General features: G+C 36.2%; 3 protein-coding genes across 6 annotated transcripts; 2 read left to right on the top strand and 1 right to left on the bottom strand.

Moving 5' to 3' along the window:
- Positions 1–1,319: 1,319 nt before the first annotated feature.
- txndc9 (thioredoxin domain containing 9) lies at positions 1,320–6,179 on the top strand. Its single transcript, XM_042494790.2, has 5 exons — positions 1,320–1,422; positions 2,932–3,138; positions 3,786–3,904; positions 4,714–4,968; positions 5,512–6,179. Exons 2-5 carry the CDS (start codon positions 2,965–2,967, stop codon positions 5,630–5,632), a joined length of 669 nt encoding a protein of 222 aa, XP_042350724.1. The 5' UTR covers positions 1,320–1,422; positions 2,932–2,964; the 3' UTR covers positions 5,633–6,179.
- Positions 6,180–6,428: 249 nt separating this feature from the next.
- Positions 6,429–14,233, top strand: mitd1 (MIT, microtubule interacting and transport, domain containing 1). Of its 4 annotated transcripts, none has more exons than XM_088083374.1 (11): positions 6,429–6,866; positions 7,802–7,904; positions 8,106–8,140; positions 8,730–8,781; positions 10,676–10,852; positions 10,933–11,034; positions 11,803–11,939; positions 12,722–12,808; positions 13,393–13,505; positions 13,615–13,675; positions 13,762–14,233. In XM_088083374.1, the coding sequence occupies exons 5-11, from the start codon at positions 10,708–10,710 to the stop codon at positions 13,855–13,857; spliced, it is 741 nt and encodes a 246-aa protein (XP_087939500.1). In that variant the 5' UTR covers positions 6,429–6,866; positions 7,802–7,904; positions 8,106–8,140; positions 8,730–8,781; positions 10,676–10,707; the 3' UTR covers positions 13,858–14,233. The 4 variants fall into 4 exon arrangements, with proteins under 4 accessions (XP_087939500.1, XP_087939502.1, XP_087939501.1 ...); XM_088083375.1 differs by lacking the exon at positions 6,429–6,866 and adding an exon at positions 6,912–7,166; XM_088083376.1 differs by lacking the exon at positions 8,730–8,781.
- On the bottom strand, positions 7,520–10,401 carry mrpl30 (mitochondrial ribosomal protein L30). Its single transcript, XM_042494607.2, has 5 exons — positions 10,099–10,401; positions 8,932–9,018; positions 8,497–8,643; positions 8,042–8,115; positions 7,520–7,858 (listed from the first exon to the last, which is right to left on the bottom strand). Exons 1-5 carry the CDS (start codon positions 10,138–10,140, stop codon positions 7,726–7,728), a joined length of 483 nt encoding a protein of 160 aa, XP_042350541.2. The 5' UTR covers positions 10,141–10,401; the 3' UTR covers positions 7,520–7,725.
- Positions 14,234–16,055: the final 1,822 nt, after the last annotated feature.

Here is a 16,055-nt window from a genome sequence, read left to right as displayed (position 1 = left end):
CTACATGTTTTGGCCCATCCCCCACTGTGTGACTTTGTGTTTACTTGCTCAGTAAGTTCTATTAGAGCCTCAAGATTGTCCTCTGAATGAGACTGTAACATACTGTTTCATTGCTCTGCATTTTGGGATTCAGATTTTTCTGTAAAAGCTACAAATCAGTGGAACGCTGCCCGACGATGTGACGAGCTGCAACTCTATCAGCACCTTTAAGAGCACCTTGAAAAGACCGTTAAAAGCCACTCAGCTCTGTACCCACTGACCTTGAAATCTGGACTTCATAACCGGTTTTCAGTTTGACAAGCATTCACTTGTGATGCACTATTGTGTGTAGCTTTTCATTGTGTGTTTTGTGTGTGATGTGTCTTTTGTGTAGTTTTATGTTACATTATCTCATATCTCCTTTGTATCACTTTATATTGTGTGCTGTTGTATTTGTCCAGTGTGTGTTTTTCTCTCTCTTTTTTACAACTTTGTATTATTATGTTATTGTGCTGTGTCTTGACCTGCTGAGGAAGTGCAGATACAAATTAGCTCTAAGATGAAACATTTATGTGTTAAACTGGACAAGGTCCCTTTTGAATAAATAAACATAACAGCTATAAATCTTTATGCTGACATCAGGGCGACTAATGAACCGCAGTTTCCCCTTGGGGATCAATTAAGTATTTCTGATTCTGATAAATAAAAATACAGAAAAAACGGTGTCAGATGTCAGAATCTGATGAAAGAGTTTTGAAAGATCAAGGGTGTCCATGTGCATCTACACCGTGTCTCTTATTTCACTGTGAGGAGCAGATAAATACAGCAGCATGCAATACTTTGATATTCTGTGCTCAAAATTGGATGTCAGCATAATGGATTTTTAATGAGTTAAACAGTTAGACATTAAATTCAATGTCAATATATCTTGAAATGCTACATGTTGGTGCCAATAAACACACTGTGGGGTCAAGGATCAGTAAATCCTTGTGCAGATATAATAAATAGTTCAGATGTAATAAATAGTTCAATACTGTGTATGGATGTGTGAGTAGTGTAAAATGGTGGCTAATGTTTTTAATAATATTTTATTATTTAATACAAACAAACCAGTATCGGTAATCATAAAATAATGATAGTAAATTTGATTTGTCTACATACAAAAATAATAATGTAAATGTCAATTTGTTTTTAATATGTGTAATAATTGTGAGTGAGATTTCAAGTCTAGAAAATGCCATAAAGAATTTTAAATATATATATATATACACTTTAGCAAACGTTTTTTAAAAGCCTGACTCACTTGTTTTATTTATTTATTGACTCTTATTTTATGAATTGCCCGGATGTCTTTTTCTTACGTCAAACGGGCCTACTGACGTCATATCCGCAGCAACCGTTTGCATCTCGCGCACAAGCTGAAGTGTCGGTGATCTTAATCAGGTAAATGAGTCATTTAACTGCAGTGTTTTTATGACTTATGACATTTTTTATTTTAATATGACACATAATTGACGTTTATTATAATCTCACACATGGTTTAAGGATCGGTCCATGTCCGTCAAACTCGCAGTACTATAATTAGCTAGCATAGCAGGCTAACATGACAGCAAGCCGCGAACAGTTTGTCTGGATTTTTACTTGATTTTTGACCAACGTTTTTAACTACTTTTATCGAATACGTGTTTTGTGTTGATTTGTTTCACGGGAAGCGAAAAAATAAATGTCCAACAAATAGACAACTATAACTATGTACGTTGACGCAGCTAAGCTAATGCTAGCTAACAACCGGCGAAAAGAAGGTGTGCCCGGGCTTTGTCTCCACCTGAAAGATGCTGCGCAGTCTGACAGCTGCCGGCGTATCGTTTTTCTCAATGATTTGATTGTTACGTTACAATCACGCCTGGTTAGTCACACAAGTGGTGATCGTAGTAAGTTTCTGCGTAGCTCATGTTAAGGCAGTTGAATAATCGGTTACAGATGCCAGTTTATTAGGTGCATCCGCTTAAATCTGATGCAGTCTGATACAACAATCCTGCAAAATATTGTGATGGTTATAGTGTTGCTGTTTGTAGTATTTTCTCTTCACTATACGTAATCAGTGCGAGTGGACTTAATATTAGAAACATCTCCCAGTTAAACATTACAGTGAAATATTGTCACAAGCTGCAGCCTCTAAAGTGAGTTTCAGCCAAAGATGAACATTATATTCTTCATGATGGGAATATTTAATGCTGAGCTGTTGCTTTAAACTGCATTGGTTTCAGCTGAGTGTACCTAATAAACTGGCAAATGAGTGTACAGCAGGGTTGCATACTGGCTTTATACTGTGGTATACAAATTCACAGTTATGTTCATGTTTGCTTATCTACGATAATGAAAAAATGCAATTTACAAAATGCAATTAGAAACAAATTCTTACCGTCTTTTTCTTAAGGGAGACTTTTTATGCATAGGTCCTCTAAAAAATGGTTTCAAGTTTTAGTTAAAGTAACAAGACATTTGTTCAACCCAACAAAAAACCTACTGTTATCACTTCTTTAAGGGTCACTATAACTGATGATAACAATAATTCTGTTATATGTATGTGTGTGTGTGCGTGTGTGTGTGTGTGTGTGTGTGTGTGTGTGTGTGTGTGACTCAGTGAGATTTAAAATCTATTTTTCAAGAGCGACCTGGCCACTGGTGATATCATGATACTGTGAAATGGCGTTTTTTTGCGGAGACAATTATCGCATCAGAAAATTCTCAATATATAGCAACCCTAGTTTACTGCTTAGTTCAACAAAATGTAATTTACATTGTGTTTTTGTGCATTTTCATAATGGAAAATGGTAAAAATGTTTGTTATGATGTAATTGTTATTGTGGCATGGTCAGGCAGTTCAGGAGAGTTTATGTGTTATCAGGTGTCATGTCTCAGATTATGTTATATGTTCTTTTAATCCATCAGATTCAGAAAGAGTTTGACACTGAGCTGGCAGCCATGGCCCACCAATCGATAGACATCATAACAAAGGTTTTGGAGCAGTCGGCCAAGCTGGTGGAGGACCAGGTGGACGCACAGCTGAGCAAACTGAATGAAATGGATGAAGATGATTTGGAAAGACTGAAGGAGAGGCGGTTAGAGGCGCTTAAAAAAGCCCAGAAACAGAAGCAGGTATGTGGGATGTTTTCTTTTAACTGTTTGTGTCTGAAGCAGATTCAGTTATGTTACATGTGCAGCATTTAATCATAACATCAGCACCTACTGCAAAGTATTTTTAATGTATTCATGATACTGTTTTAACCACAATGCATCTCAAAGCCTGCTGTGTGGAGTGGTACCTATGTTATTTATATTATTTCTTGCAGGAATTTTCTCATGTTGTGACAGCCTGATTTTGAATTCTGTTGTCGTATTTGAGTAGTTATGGGTTGTCTCAAATATTCTGGACTTTTGAGGAAGAGGTTGATGGATAATCTTAACTGGTCACACATCTAAAACTTTTTTTTTTCAAAGGGTTGACAAATATTGATTTTTGTTTTTTTTAATACTGATTATTAGTATTAATGAGGCTGCTAATCGATATTTGGAACCGATATGCATTTAGGATAAAAATAAAAAAATCTTTCAATACTTGGAATTTTTGTCGATACATCAGAAGTCAAAGTGGATCTTCCATGGAAAAAATGTTGATGACACACATCCCAGATCAGCTAACAAAAGAGACTACATGTTTTCATAGTGCTCGAATGTGAAATCCAGTTTTTCTCCTTTTTGAAATTCATTGTTCTGCTACTCACCCCGGTCCTCTGTTTTTGAAGGAGTGGTTGTCTAAAGGTCACGGAGAGTACAGAGAAATCTCGAGTGAGAAAGACTTTTTCGGCGAGGTCAAAGACAGCAAGAATGTTGTCTGCCACTTCTACAGAAATTCAACCTTCAGGTAAGTCCATCGTATTTATTTCCATCGATTAATTGGTTTTCAGTCAGTAGAAGGCTGCACGATATGCAAAAACAATCATATTGTTATAGTTTTTAAAGATATTGCAGTTGACATGACTCGTGATTTAAGCAGAAGTCTTTTTTTTATTTTAATTTTAAATTTTAGCTGGAGCATCTCTGTAGCACCATAATGCTTTATTTATAAATGATGATGATTATGTTTTGACACATTTTGCCGTTATCAAAAAAAGTTGCTGCTCCAAAATATTGTTATTTTGCGCTTGGCCATATTGTGATTTTGACTGTGTTTTGATTAGTTGTGCTGCCCTTAACAGTACTGATAATTCATTCATCCTTTTTGTCTTTTTGAAATGTGAAACATTCCCTTTTTTCAGATTCTCAGATGTGAGGTGTGCTCCTGTTTTTGTTTAATATTTGGGTGTTTACTTTTTTAACTCGTTTCACAAAACATGCAGTGTCAAGACATCACCTTTGGTTGTGGAAAACTGTCTTTTTACGCTATTTTCTGACATTTTGTGTACTCAATTATGAGTTAAAAAAAGATAATATAAATCTTTAGTACCACCCGTATTTATCCACTTTAAAAAATGCATAAGTATATTTTCCAGAGTCTATTTCAGTACCTTAGTAGCAGCCAGATTTTTGTTCATTTTGTTGGTGTTGTAGCGTTATTCACATGATCATGTTTCCTTTATCGTCAGATCTCTTTGGTTTTGTATCGTAGTAATTTGAGAACATCTTGGTCAGCCTGCTGAACTTGTCATTCTGTCCTCTGTCCTCCACACGTAGATGTAAGATCCTGGACAAACACTTGGCCATCTTGGCAAAGAAACACGTTGAGACCAAATTCATCAAACTGAACGTGGAAAAGGCCCCGTTTCTGACAGAGAGGCTGCGGATCAAGGTCATTCCCACACTGGCTCTGGTCTTAGACGGAAAAACAAAGGACTATGTGGTCGGATTCACCGACCTGGGAAACACAGACGAGTTTCCTACGGAGATGCTTGAATGGAGACTCGGCTGTGCAGGTGTCATTAACTACAGGTGAGACAGTGGACTTCCTCCTTCACCTTTTTAGGCGTCATAACCAGGGGGTCTGCTGGTCCTTTAAAAGTCATTAACTTGTCTTAAATTAGATTTTTTTGAAGTGTTAATTTCCACAAACATTTAATCTAATTTAATTTCTTTTTGTCAAAATGAGTCAAGCATCAAAGTCCACATTTCTAATGTTACAAACCTAACACTAAACCTAATACTGTCTTTTTACTCAGTCCTCTTTACCTGTTGGCAACATTTAGCTTAACATGGCTCACTTTAATAACCATGTTCGTGCATAAACCCTAACCCTGTATAGGATCACATACATAAACTGCTTTTCTTTATACTTAACCTGCAATGCTTAAATAAGAAAAATATTATTTTTCTTAAATTTTTGTAAAAAAAAAAAAAGAAAAAAAGATCTTATAAAGTATTAAATAGACATTTCTGATACCTGTAGACACCCTGATCATAACAACAGAATCACAGTAATGAGCTAATAAAAACACCATCTAACCTGATTTAAACGTCATCTTTTCTCTGTTGCAGCGGTAACCTGATGGAGCCTCCCACAGTGACACAGAGGTCCGGCACAAAGTTCACGAAGGTGGAGAAGAAAACCATCAGAGGGCGAGGCTACGACTCAGATTCTGACTCTGAAGACGACTGAAAAGCACCGACGGTCGTTTGGTTTTCTCTCTCAGGGCTACCTCTTCAAAAAGTCTAGCAAACAGCCCGCTTTACTTTCCCCTCTCTCAGTGACCCATTCATTACAGATGAACATATTTTACTTTACCATATCTCTTTTACAAAATCATTTTTTATTCCTGCCTTATATAACAAATTGTCTGCCATGATTTATATTTGAACAGCAAATAAAACATGACTGATATGCACCTCAAATAAAAGGAAACATTATACACAAGAGGATTAAGTCTGTCACTGAGCCACCAATCATGTATCGATTAGCTCAGAGCTTTATTGTTTGTGATTTGGTCTTTCATTAGCTAAAACCTTTGTCTTGAATCACAGACGTGCTCATTTATGTCGTTCTGTTCGTTTTATGTGTTTTCTCATAACCGTGTGGGTCTGATGTTAGAACAGAAACTATGATGCATGAGTGCCAAGATCATCCTTTAGCGTCAGAATACATTTTTACACATTTCCTTGTAGCAAGTTTGACTAATGCAGACTTAATTAAAAAACTGTAAAAAGAATTTGCAAAAATTTGTGCATCTTTGATTTTTTTTTTCAGCTAGGGTACTTATGAGAAGTGGATTTCAGTTTCTAGTATGGGTGAAAACACTGGATCCATTCCTGTAATTCAGGGCTACTCTAGGCTGGTTTCCATTAACCCTCAAACTGCGCAAATTGAAATTGCAATAAAATATGCCTAATGTACATAAGTGAATTTTTAAAAAACGCTATGACAGCTAGTGCGGTGGCTGCTAATGTTTTGAACATCCATCGCCATGCATCTTGGAACGTTATCGCCAGAGGAAACGTCGCATAACAAAACGTGTTAACGACATTTCGAAAATAGTGCTTAATTTTTGTGCAAATCTGTAATGGAAACCCGCCTATTGTTTGTTAGACCCTTCCTCCCTGGAAAACACTGGTGTATAATTGGCTCTCACAGCAGATATTTTGACGCGTTATAGCAGGAGAAGCTCAGCTGTTAGTAATTACGCTAAAGATCCTGAAAGGATCCTCAAGTCAAAGCAGCTAAAAGGAGTCCAGCTGTTATTAATTTTATTATTTACTCCTGTGTCTTTCTGGCTGCTGAGAAGTCTTCACTGCTGTCAGTGTGGACCTTTAATGTTGGTTCAGACTTCATCACCTTAAAAAGCTTTGCAAGACAGAAAAAACATTAAATGATGATGTTGAGGACACTACACCAACAGGTGTTTTCAGTTATTCTGCTGGATTTAGACTTCTGCTCAGACTGAAGTTTGCTGCAGTTAGATTTGGAATCATTTGAAGTCAAACTCAAATTTAACAATAATTAGTGTAAATTTGCCTTAATGTGCAACAGGACAGTACAAGTATCGATCATTTTAAGCTGTTTCAAATCTGTAATAGACTAAAAAAAGACATTTTTTAATGCACTGTTCTGCTGTTTTCACACAATGTGAAGCACGAAGGAAATTTAGGAGCTTTACACAGTGGGAAAAAATAATGTGTGGATGACGTTTTCCCTGCAGGTTTGTCTTTAGTGTCATTAAGTCACCGTTTTAGAATCTACTGTCCAGCTTCATTGCTGCTTTTACTGGGACCTCAGCACTTACGTTACGTTTTCTCTCATGTACCTCATGTTTTGGGATGTCAGTAAACCTTGAACCTGTTTATATGGTTCGATTGATTTGCACTGTGCATGCACTGCGCCGTTTTCAGTTAGTATAAAACAGTAAAGTTTGGTAATTTTACAGCTACAGTCTTGTGTAGAGGTCTAATCATTAAAGAATAAATGAAAACGTGTGAGTGGACCCTCTGTGCACAGCTGAAACAAGGTCTAATAATTTGTTTGCTGACTCAGAGAAAGTAAGAGACAACTGCATTTTATTTCAAAAGAGCTTTAATTTTTTATTTTTTTTTACAGGTCGTGTTTAATAAAGAATCTGAACCTGAAGTAGCTCAACTGTCATGAGACAGATTACAAGTTTTCTCTGTGTATTTGGAACCAGAACAGAAAGATTGACGCACAAGATTTTCCATAATGTTGATAAACGACTTCACTATAAATTAACACGAGTGAAAGCGTAGCTATGATTCGACAGCTTTGGGCTCGACAGGTTGGAGGAGGCGACGAACAATCAGCTCTCCTTTGCTGTTGATGTAGGTGTCCGCCATGTCCTGTTCAGCAGGGAGCCCACAGGGCGTCTTCAGCGGCTGGATCCTGACAGAAAGAGACAACAGAGGGACAGGACACCGTCTCTTTACATGTAAGCATTTAATGAATGTTCAACAAAACTAAATCGACTTCTGTGATGTCGTTAGATTTTCTTTTGCTGAGCGCGGTGATGATTTGCAGACGTGACAACCAGAGTTTTAGGCAGATATGTTGCCCCTCTTTTCTTACCTTACAAGGTGCTTGATGAATTTCAGTTGGTGATTGACTGCTGGTGTGTTTTTGTGGATTACAGGTACGTGTGCCTGAGGAGAGGAGAGAAAAACGTCTGTGAGTGTAACATGCTGCAAATGTAATACTGCCTCTAGATCTAAATGATCTTTGTGCCTCTTCAGTGGACAGATAATCAACCTGAATCACAGCTAACTTTTCGAGATCATCCTGTTTGTTAATTTAAGAGAAAGGTTGAATGTATTGTATGATGCTTCTCAGGGGGGTATAAAACGAAGGCACTAATCTCACCTCGTAGTACGCCCCCTAGGTTCCTAAAATGCATTTCTTTAAAGTAAATTTACAAATTGCCTTGAAAGTGTTTTGTTTCCACAACCTTTCCTTTGTTGATCCTCTATAACTTTAAAGGCAGAATAGGTGCGATAAGTTAACTGTCGACAGGACAACAGCCGTACCTTTTCAAGCCCCAGATGTTTCACCATGTCTTTCTCCCAGTACGGTCTTCGCATCACACTTTTGACTCGTGTCACTATGTGCAGTTTGTGAGGTTGTTCTGGATCTCCTCCATATTTCTCATGTTCTTGTGATCTCTCTGCAAAAATCTGTGAAGAAAAATTTCAACAACAGAGCAAATGAGCTGAAGTGATGCTCATTTAGAAATGCCTTCTGTCCTGTTTGATGGTTTTAGACATTGGGCCCTACTGGAAATGCACTATACCTAATTTACCAATATGGACCAGGTGAGCAAAAACATTATTATTATTATTTTATTTATATTATTATTTATTTTACATGCACTAAAATGGTGCAGATTCCTTCTGAAATTTGCAATACATTACGTTAAACTAATTCACATGCAGCGAATCTGGTGCTTTTGTCTGGATTCTTACCTCTTTTGGGATTCTTGCTTTGGAGAATTTGCTGCGTGCCGGCACAAACGACGCGCATGGTGACAAACGTGTAGCTTCAGTCAGGATCTGTAAACATGCACAAATAATGACACATTTTAAATCAAAGCGTGTTAATGTAACAAAGGTTACAAGGCAGGTTTGTGTCCTGATGCAGGACAACACAAATACATTGTCCTGTGAGGCTGGCAAACGTGACGTTACACAAGCTGAACATATCAACTGTCAGATTCTGCTGCATTGTTTATACTGTGGTGGATATCACTGTGATGTTTTTGGGTTTGTACTGCCATTATCAGCAATGTTTGAAGGTCTAGAGTGAAGGAGTTAGTGGCATCTATGAGTGAGGTTACAAATTACAACCAACTGAATTTTTTTAGTGTGCCAAGCATGAAGGAGAACTAAGATAAGAGATACAATAGAACTTTATTAATCCTGAATTCTTGTACCAAATTTCTCCATAAATACAGTAGCAAAAAAGAACAAAACAGAGCATCAAATAAGTGATAATAAAAAAAGTGTCTGAAATGAAATACAAAGTGTCTAGTAATAATAATATTCAAAGTAAATCGTAAATAATATTTTTTAAAAGTAAAAGTAAAAAAATAAATAAAAATATTGCACATGAAGTATAAAATTGGAAGGACCATGTGGAAAAGGACCTGTAGATATTAACAGTTCATTTTAAGGTAACAAATATAATTAAAAAAAAAAGAAAATTAATAGAAATAAATCAATAAGTAGATAAACAAAGTAATAACAATAACAGAAAACTAACATGACAATATTGATAAAATAAATAAAAAACAACAATGATTATAATAAAAAATATATAAATATAATAAATAATATTTTGATTTTATTACATATAAACATATAATAAAAATACAAAACTTACAAAATATAATAATAATAAATAAATAATATTTTGATATTTTTTAAATATAAACATATAATAAAAAATACAAAACTTACAAAATATAATAATAATAAATAAATAAAAACATATAATAAAATAAAAATGTCTGATTTTTAGAATGAAAACAGAGACAAATTAATTTTATTACCCAGTCATGTTCTCTTAACCATTTAATGACATCGACTGACATTCAATTTTTGTGAAGCTTTAAGTAAAAAAAATATTCTTACCTTGAATGACACAGAGCTCATCCCGCGACAGACCCCCGACATGTTTTATTTTGGGGTAAAATGACCGGAAACGACCACCAAGGTTACCGTTAAAATCCGTCCCTGCTGACCGCTGCACACGCGCGTGCATCAAACGTAACCAAATGTTAGTAATAGATCAAACTATCCAAGCCATAGCATCAAAGCTACACGAATAAAATGTAATAAAAGGCCAAAAAACAGCCGAAAACAGACTGTCACGTTAACGGCGCGACAGTTTTGTCTCCTCTACACCGGAAGCTTTAAGGAGTTACATTGAAACTGCGCCGATATGACAAATGTTCCACTAACAAGGGTCCCCAAGCTATTTTTAAGCTATATTTGAGAATATACCATTTAAAAAATATAGAACGTGATCAAAACGTATATTCAGTAGAAGTATGTTTTTGTGTTAAAAACCGCACCTATCACAACATTAGTCCCACGAAACTTTACATGAAATTACACCGTTAAGTTTCTCCGGGAATTATTTTTGTGGCGCACTTGCATAGCTATTTCCTGACAGTATATAAGCATGAACACCCTGTTGGTGTTATAGAAGCTGTAAAAAGACGAAAAAAGGGCAGAATAATGACCCAAAACCACGTGTCAGGGATGGAGACATCCGCCATCTCGGTCCTGAAGCGGGCGGTGGAGCTGGACCAGAGCAGCCGCTTCCAGGAGTCTCTGGTCTGCTACCAGGAGGGCATCCAGCTGCTCATGGACGTGTTAAAAGGTTTGCAAACACACAGAAGAAGCAGCACGATGAAGACAAGAAACCGTAACTTATTCTTTTTTTTTTTTTCCTGTTTGCAGCTGTGAAAGATGAGTCAAAGAAGGGACACTACAGGGGGAAGATAAAGGGCTACATGGACAGAGCAGAGCAGATCAAAGCTCATGTGAACCAGCTGAAAGAAGGTCATTAAGAAAAGATAAGAGCATCATTTATTTGTCCCACCATGGGGACATTTGTATTTTTACAGCAGCAAGGTGCGTGCAAGATATGCAAGCGAAAAGAACAATATAAATAGTAAAAAAAAAAAAAGAAAGAAAAAAATAAGGTGCAATAGTCAAAATCGAGGTGCAAACTCAACATTTAAAATATTTACATCATTTGCACATGGAGGATAATTGCACTTGTGAAGAATTGCACTTAAATAACACAACCATTAAAGGCTTAATAAGAAACTGTTTAAAGTGGCTGATTTACCTGGTTAGCCTTGTGTGTGCAGTTAAAAGTAGGGGTTAACAGATTATTGGCCTGGCTGGTTGTCGGGGACAATATTTGGCATTTTGCTGATTATAACAACAGTTGCGGATAAAATTAATTAATGAAAAAGTGTGCGTATTACAGTCAATCCTACACGTTGGACCTTTAATAAGCATTTAAAATAACAATCCAATTCACTGCAGGTTTGCGAATACAAAGCATTTGCTTTGAAGTGTTGGTTCATAACATAAACATATTAAGGAGAAACAATGTAAGCAAGTATTGTATTTTTACCCACTTTTGAGGCCCAAAGTAAAAATCTAGTTTGAAAGCTGTTTCAGTTCATATTATAAAAGCTACATGTGGATAAATTTATGTTTGATCATATGTGTAAGTTGTGGGTCTTAATAAGGGGTTTGACTGTTTGAAGCTGCTGTCTGTGTGAACTTCTGTTTCTGTGATCTCGCTCCTGTCAGATGGGAAATACCACGAGCAGATTAGAATAGCAGAGGATGCGACTGGCTACAGCTACGAGGTTTTGTTCAAGCCGTACGTCAGCAGTTTACTCACAGAGGTCTGGGTGGAAGATCCGTACATACGACACATCCACCAGGTAAGCTCTCCGTCAGTGTTTTTTTTTTTTTTTTTTCCTTTTTGAGCTGGATTTGGCTTCTTATACGTGCCTTTTCAAAGGGCAACAACTACTGATTATTTTCATTATGAATCAGTTTATAATGATCTGTTTAGTTACTTAATTAATCCAAAGCACAATTAATAATCAGGCAAAGCAAGTACCTGCACCCCCAAAGCTCCAGTGTCAATCAATCAATCACATTTTATTTATATAGCACATTTCAAACAAATCAAATGCAATTCAAAGTGCTTTACAGTTTGATTGAGGAAAAAAATAAGAACAAAATATGAAATAAGCAAAAATGGATCTTAAAAAATGGTATAAGTAAAAACCATAACACTTTGAAGGCACTATGTAAAAACCAGACAAAAAGTTTTTAGTTTGAATTAAAAGTCTCAGTTTTCAGATCTTCTCAGGTCCTCCAGCGTTTTGGAGGATAATGGCTTAAAACAGAATCACTAAATGTTTTAGTTCTGTTTTGTGAAACAGCTAAAAAACAAGAGTCGGAGGATCCGAGCGGTTCACAAACTGAAAGCAGCTCTGAGATGTACTCTGGATCAATGGATTCATTGATTTTCAGATTGGTGACTGATAAAGTGGCTCATGTCTAATTATGTTGTGTTAATGAGAAAACAGTAATTGTTTTAATCCAGTTAACTTAGATTTATAGTTTAGGGGACTTTAGTTGAAAATAAACCTCAGCTTATTGACGTTATTAACATGAAACTGTCCCACACTGCTTCCCCTCCTCTCCACTGCAGTTGTACAACTTCCTGCGGTTCTGTGAAATGCTGGTTAAAGCTCCCTGCAAGGTGAAAAAGATCCATCTGCTCACTGCACAGGATGAAGTACGTTATTTAACCACTGAGGTCACACTATGTCTTATATAGATACCAGAGAAGCCACCTCACTAAATATTTTTAAAAGAAAACAAAAAACTTATCTCTTCACTTTAGTCTTTAACTTGCTCTAACTTGGCTGCTTTGCTTTCATTAAGATGCTGTATTTTCCTTGATTTTACTCTATTTTTATGCTTATTTTATTAATAATGTCAGTTGGTTGTATTTTTTTATTTTATTTTCCATTTTATGTCATGCACTCTGTAGACTACATTTTTTTTATCATTATTTTACTTTTACTAATATTATCAAATGGATTTTATCAATTTGATGGTGCATTCTATGTATTCTGTTCTGATTTTATTTTATTTTTACATGCAGGTTTTAGTATGTCTTTTTGTTTTTTATATGCAGCACTTGATGCATTCAATTTCTTTCTTGTAAAGCAAAATGGGCTGCATTCTTGTATGAAAGGTGCTATACAAATAAAGTTTATTATCATTATTATTATATACTGAATGCACAACAGCCATTGTGGTGCCTTGTGTTCAGTGCGGTGCTGTTATTGTAATACTATTCATCCCGTCCTGCAGGCGGATAGCGGCCAGCAGAGCAGCGCTCTGGCCGAGCTGAAGGACAGTCTGAGTGCTCAGGGAGTCACTCTGGATCTGCAGTACTCGTCCTCCATACACGACAGGGAGATCAGGTACAGCTGCAACGGACACATGAAGGTTTTAATATCAAAACAGCACGACTATAAAATGTGACTGCAGCTCGATTTTATGGCAGTAATATAAAATTAATTGTGTTTTTAGGTTTAACAATGGTTGGATCATCAAGATAGGAAGAGGGCTGGATTACTTCAAGAGACCAAAGGTACGACTTCTTATATTCATCCCTCTCTGTTGCTGCTGTTGTCAGAATTGTGGGGCTGAATGTTTGTGTCTTATTTTATTTTCCAGGGACGATTCTCTGTCGGATATTGTGACTATGACCTGAGGCAGTGCCACGAGACCAGCGTAGACATTTTTCACACCAAACACACAAAAACGCTATGAGATTTATATAACTGGACGTCCTACCTGCCCTCAAAACGCACAGACAGATCTGCTGTGCGGTTGGATTTGCCTTAACACACAGGTGCATGTTAACAGCTGTTTAACTGAGCAGTTTTTATCAGGTTTTACAGTTCTGCTTCGTGTCACGCTGGCCCTGTATGTCTCTAATTTCAGTCAACTGTGTGATTTTGTTATTGGACATTTCTTCAATGTCACAAGAGGTTAATGCAAAACACTGATTTTTTTTTTTTTTTTTACTCTTAAAGCTTTTTATCTGTAACTTTTTTTTACACATTTCTGTTGTTCATACTGCCACCTGGTGGAAAAATTTATTAAGACATTTTAAAATAATTTTAATAAATTACATTAATCAATACTGACTAATTGACACCAAAAACATTATATTAAGTTTAGTTTTACAAATTCTGCCCGATGAAAGCATCACTGGTGATGCCTTCACAGGTTGAAATATGAGGTGGGCGGGGCTAGTCAAAGCGGGTTCAATTACAGTAAAGAAGCAAAGGTAACATTTGAAAAAAAAAACTTTTTATGGCCCCAAAAGTTTGTAGTTTCAGTAGTTATCAAAAACAAAAAAGGGAAAAACGTAATTTAACAGGTATTTCAGCATCATATTTGCATAATGATTGAAGTTGTTAACATTACTACTTGTAATGCTCTGCAAATATAATGTTGAAATACCAGCAAGTTACTGCAAACATGTAGTTAAACTACTAGTTTTATGAGATGTAGTTCACAAACACTGATTATATATTGATATACAGGCTAACATCTATGACATATGGTTAATACAGAAATCTAAATAATCAAAATATGCATTAATTTCATGTCATTTTAAGTGAACCTACAGCTTTGTATATTTGTATGAGAAAGATGGTTTAGTGTATGCGACATGTTCAGGGTTTCAAATGTCGGTCATTCCTCATACTGAGTTTAATGAAATTATTTACCCCATTAAAAAAAACAATAATGGGAAAAAAATCCCCCCTTCATTAAGATTTCATGGGAAACCGTTTGAATGAATGAATGGAGACCCGCGTGAGTTCAAACAGCGGCATGATCGGATTATCTATCGGCCTTAATCTCGATATGCACAGTCCTCATCTGGGCTCTGAGGGAAAGAAATTATAATCTAGCGGGGAACCACATGAACCAGAGATGACCAGTAACAAACGTCTGTGTCTTTGTTTAAGAGTGCAGAGGACAAACAGGCAGTTTGAGCACTAAATGTGCTGTATATTTCAATATGTGCAGACAGCTTTCATATGTGAACTGAAATCTTATTAAAAGATAAGATATAAGCTCACATACATATTGTCCCTTATGTATAGATTACAGAAAATAAATCCCAGACTCTTATGTAACATGAGGTTGGTTGCATGTAATCCAGATGTCATCGGCTGGTTTATATTCCACTGGAAGAGATAAGGATTTGTGTGATGAGGAGCCTCATCAGAGAAGCTGCTCGGTCACACACTCAGACACACACGCACAAAAAATATGGATGCAAGCTTTCCTCTTCCTGCTGCCCTCCCTCTCGCCGACTGTAGCCCAGTGGCCTAGATAGTGCTCTGTCTCCAAAAAACTGTCCTGTGTGAATGTGCATAGAATGGGATTCACTGTTGCAGCACAAAGATCCTCCAGCTGTTTGATATGAAACATCTTCTGCTTTCTCCAGATGATTCATTTCTTTCTGTTTTATGATTATTTCTCTTTTTTTTTATCAAGAAACTTTACAAGAAATGGCCCAAAAAATAGCAAAAATTGTTAAAAAGTCACAAGAAAATGATCGGAAAATAAGTACGTGTATGCATGCAAGCACAAAAAAGTGAGATAAAAAAAAACAAAAAAGAAAACAGGAAAATGACCTCAAGAAAGTAAAAAAAAAAAATCTGTAATATCATTTGAAATATATCATCAAGAAAAACTTTTCCCCCCTTGTTGTTGTTTAAATTATATCTAATAATCCATTTCAGGAATTTTTCAGGTAATTTTTTTAATCACCTTTTACTACGTTTTTGAAGTTTCTGGGACATTACTGGCCCGATTGCTCATGTTTTTTCCCAGAGGTCAAACTAGTTTATTAGAGGTTTAAATGGCTGTGAACGATGTCTAAATGCAGCACAAGAAAACTTATGTTGATCCAGGTCTCAAAGGGTTAATTGGCATTGAGCAGCAAC

This window comes from Plectropomus leopardus, chromosome 10 (genome assembly GCF_026936395.1).
Source record: "Plectropomus leopardus strain MGB_pleo_1.0 chromosome 10, ASM2693639v1, whole genome shotgun sequence".
NCBI classification, from domain to species: Eukaryota; Metazoa; Chordata; class Actinopteri; order Perciformes; family Serranidae; genus Plectropomus; species Plectropomus leopardus.
This window is presented reverse-complemented; position numbering and strand designations above follow the sequence as displayed.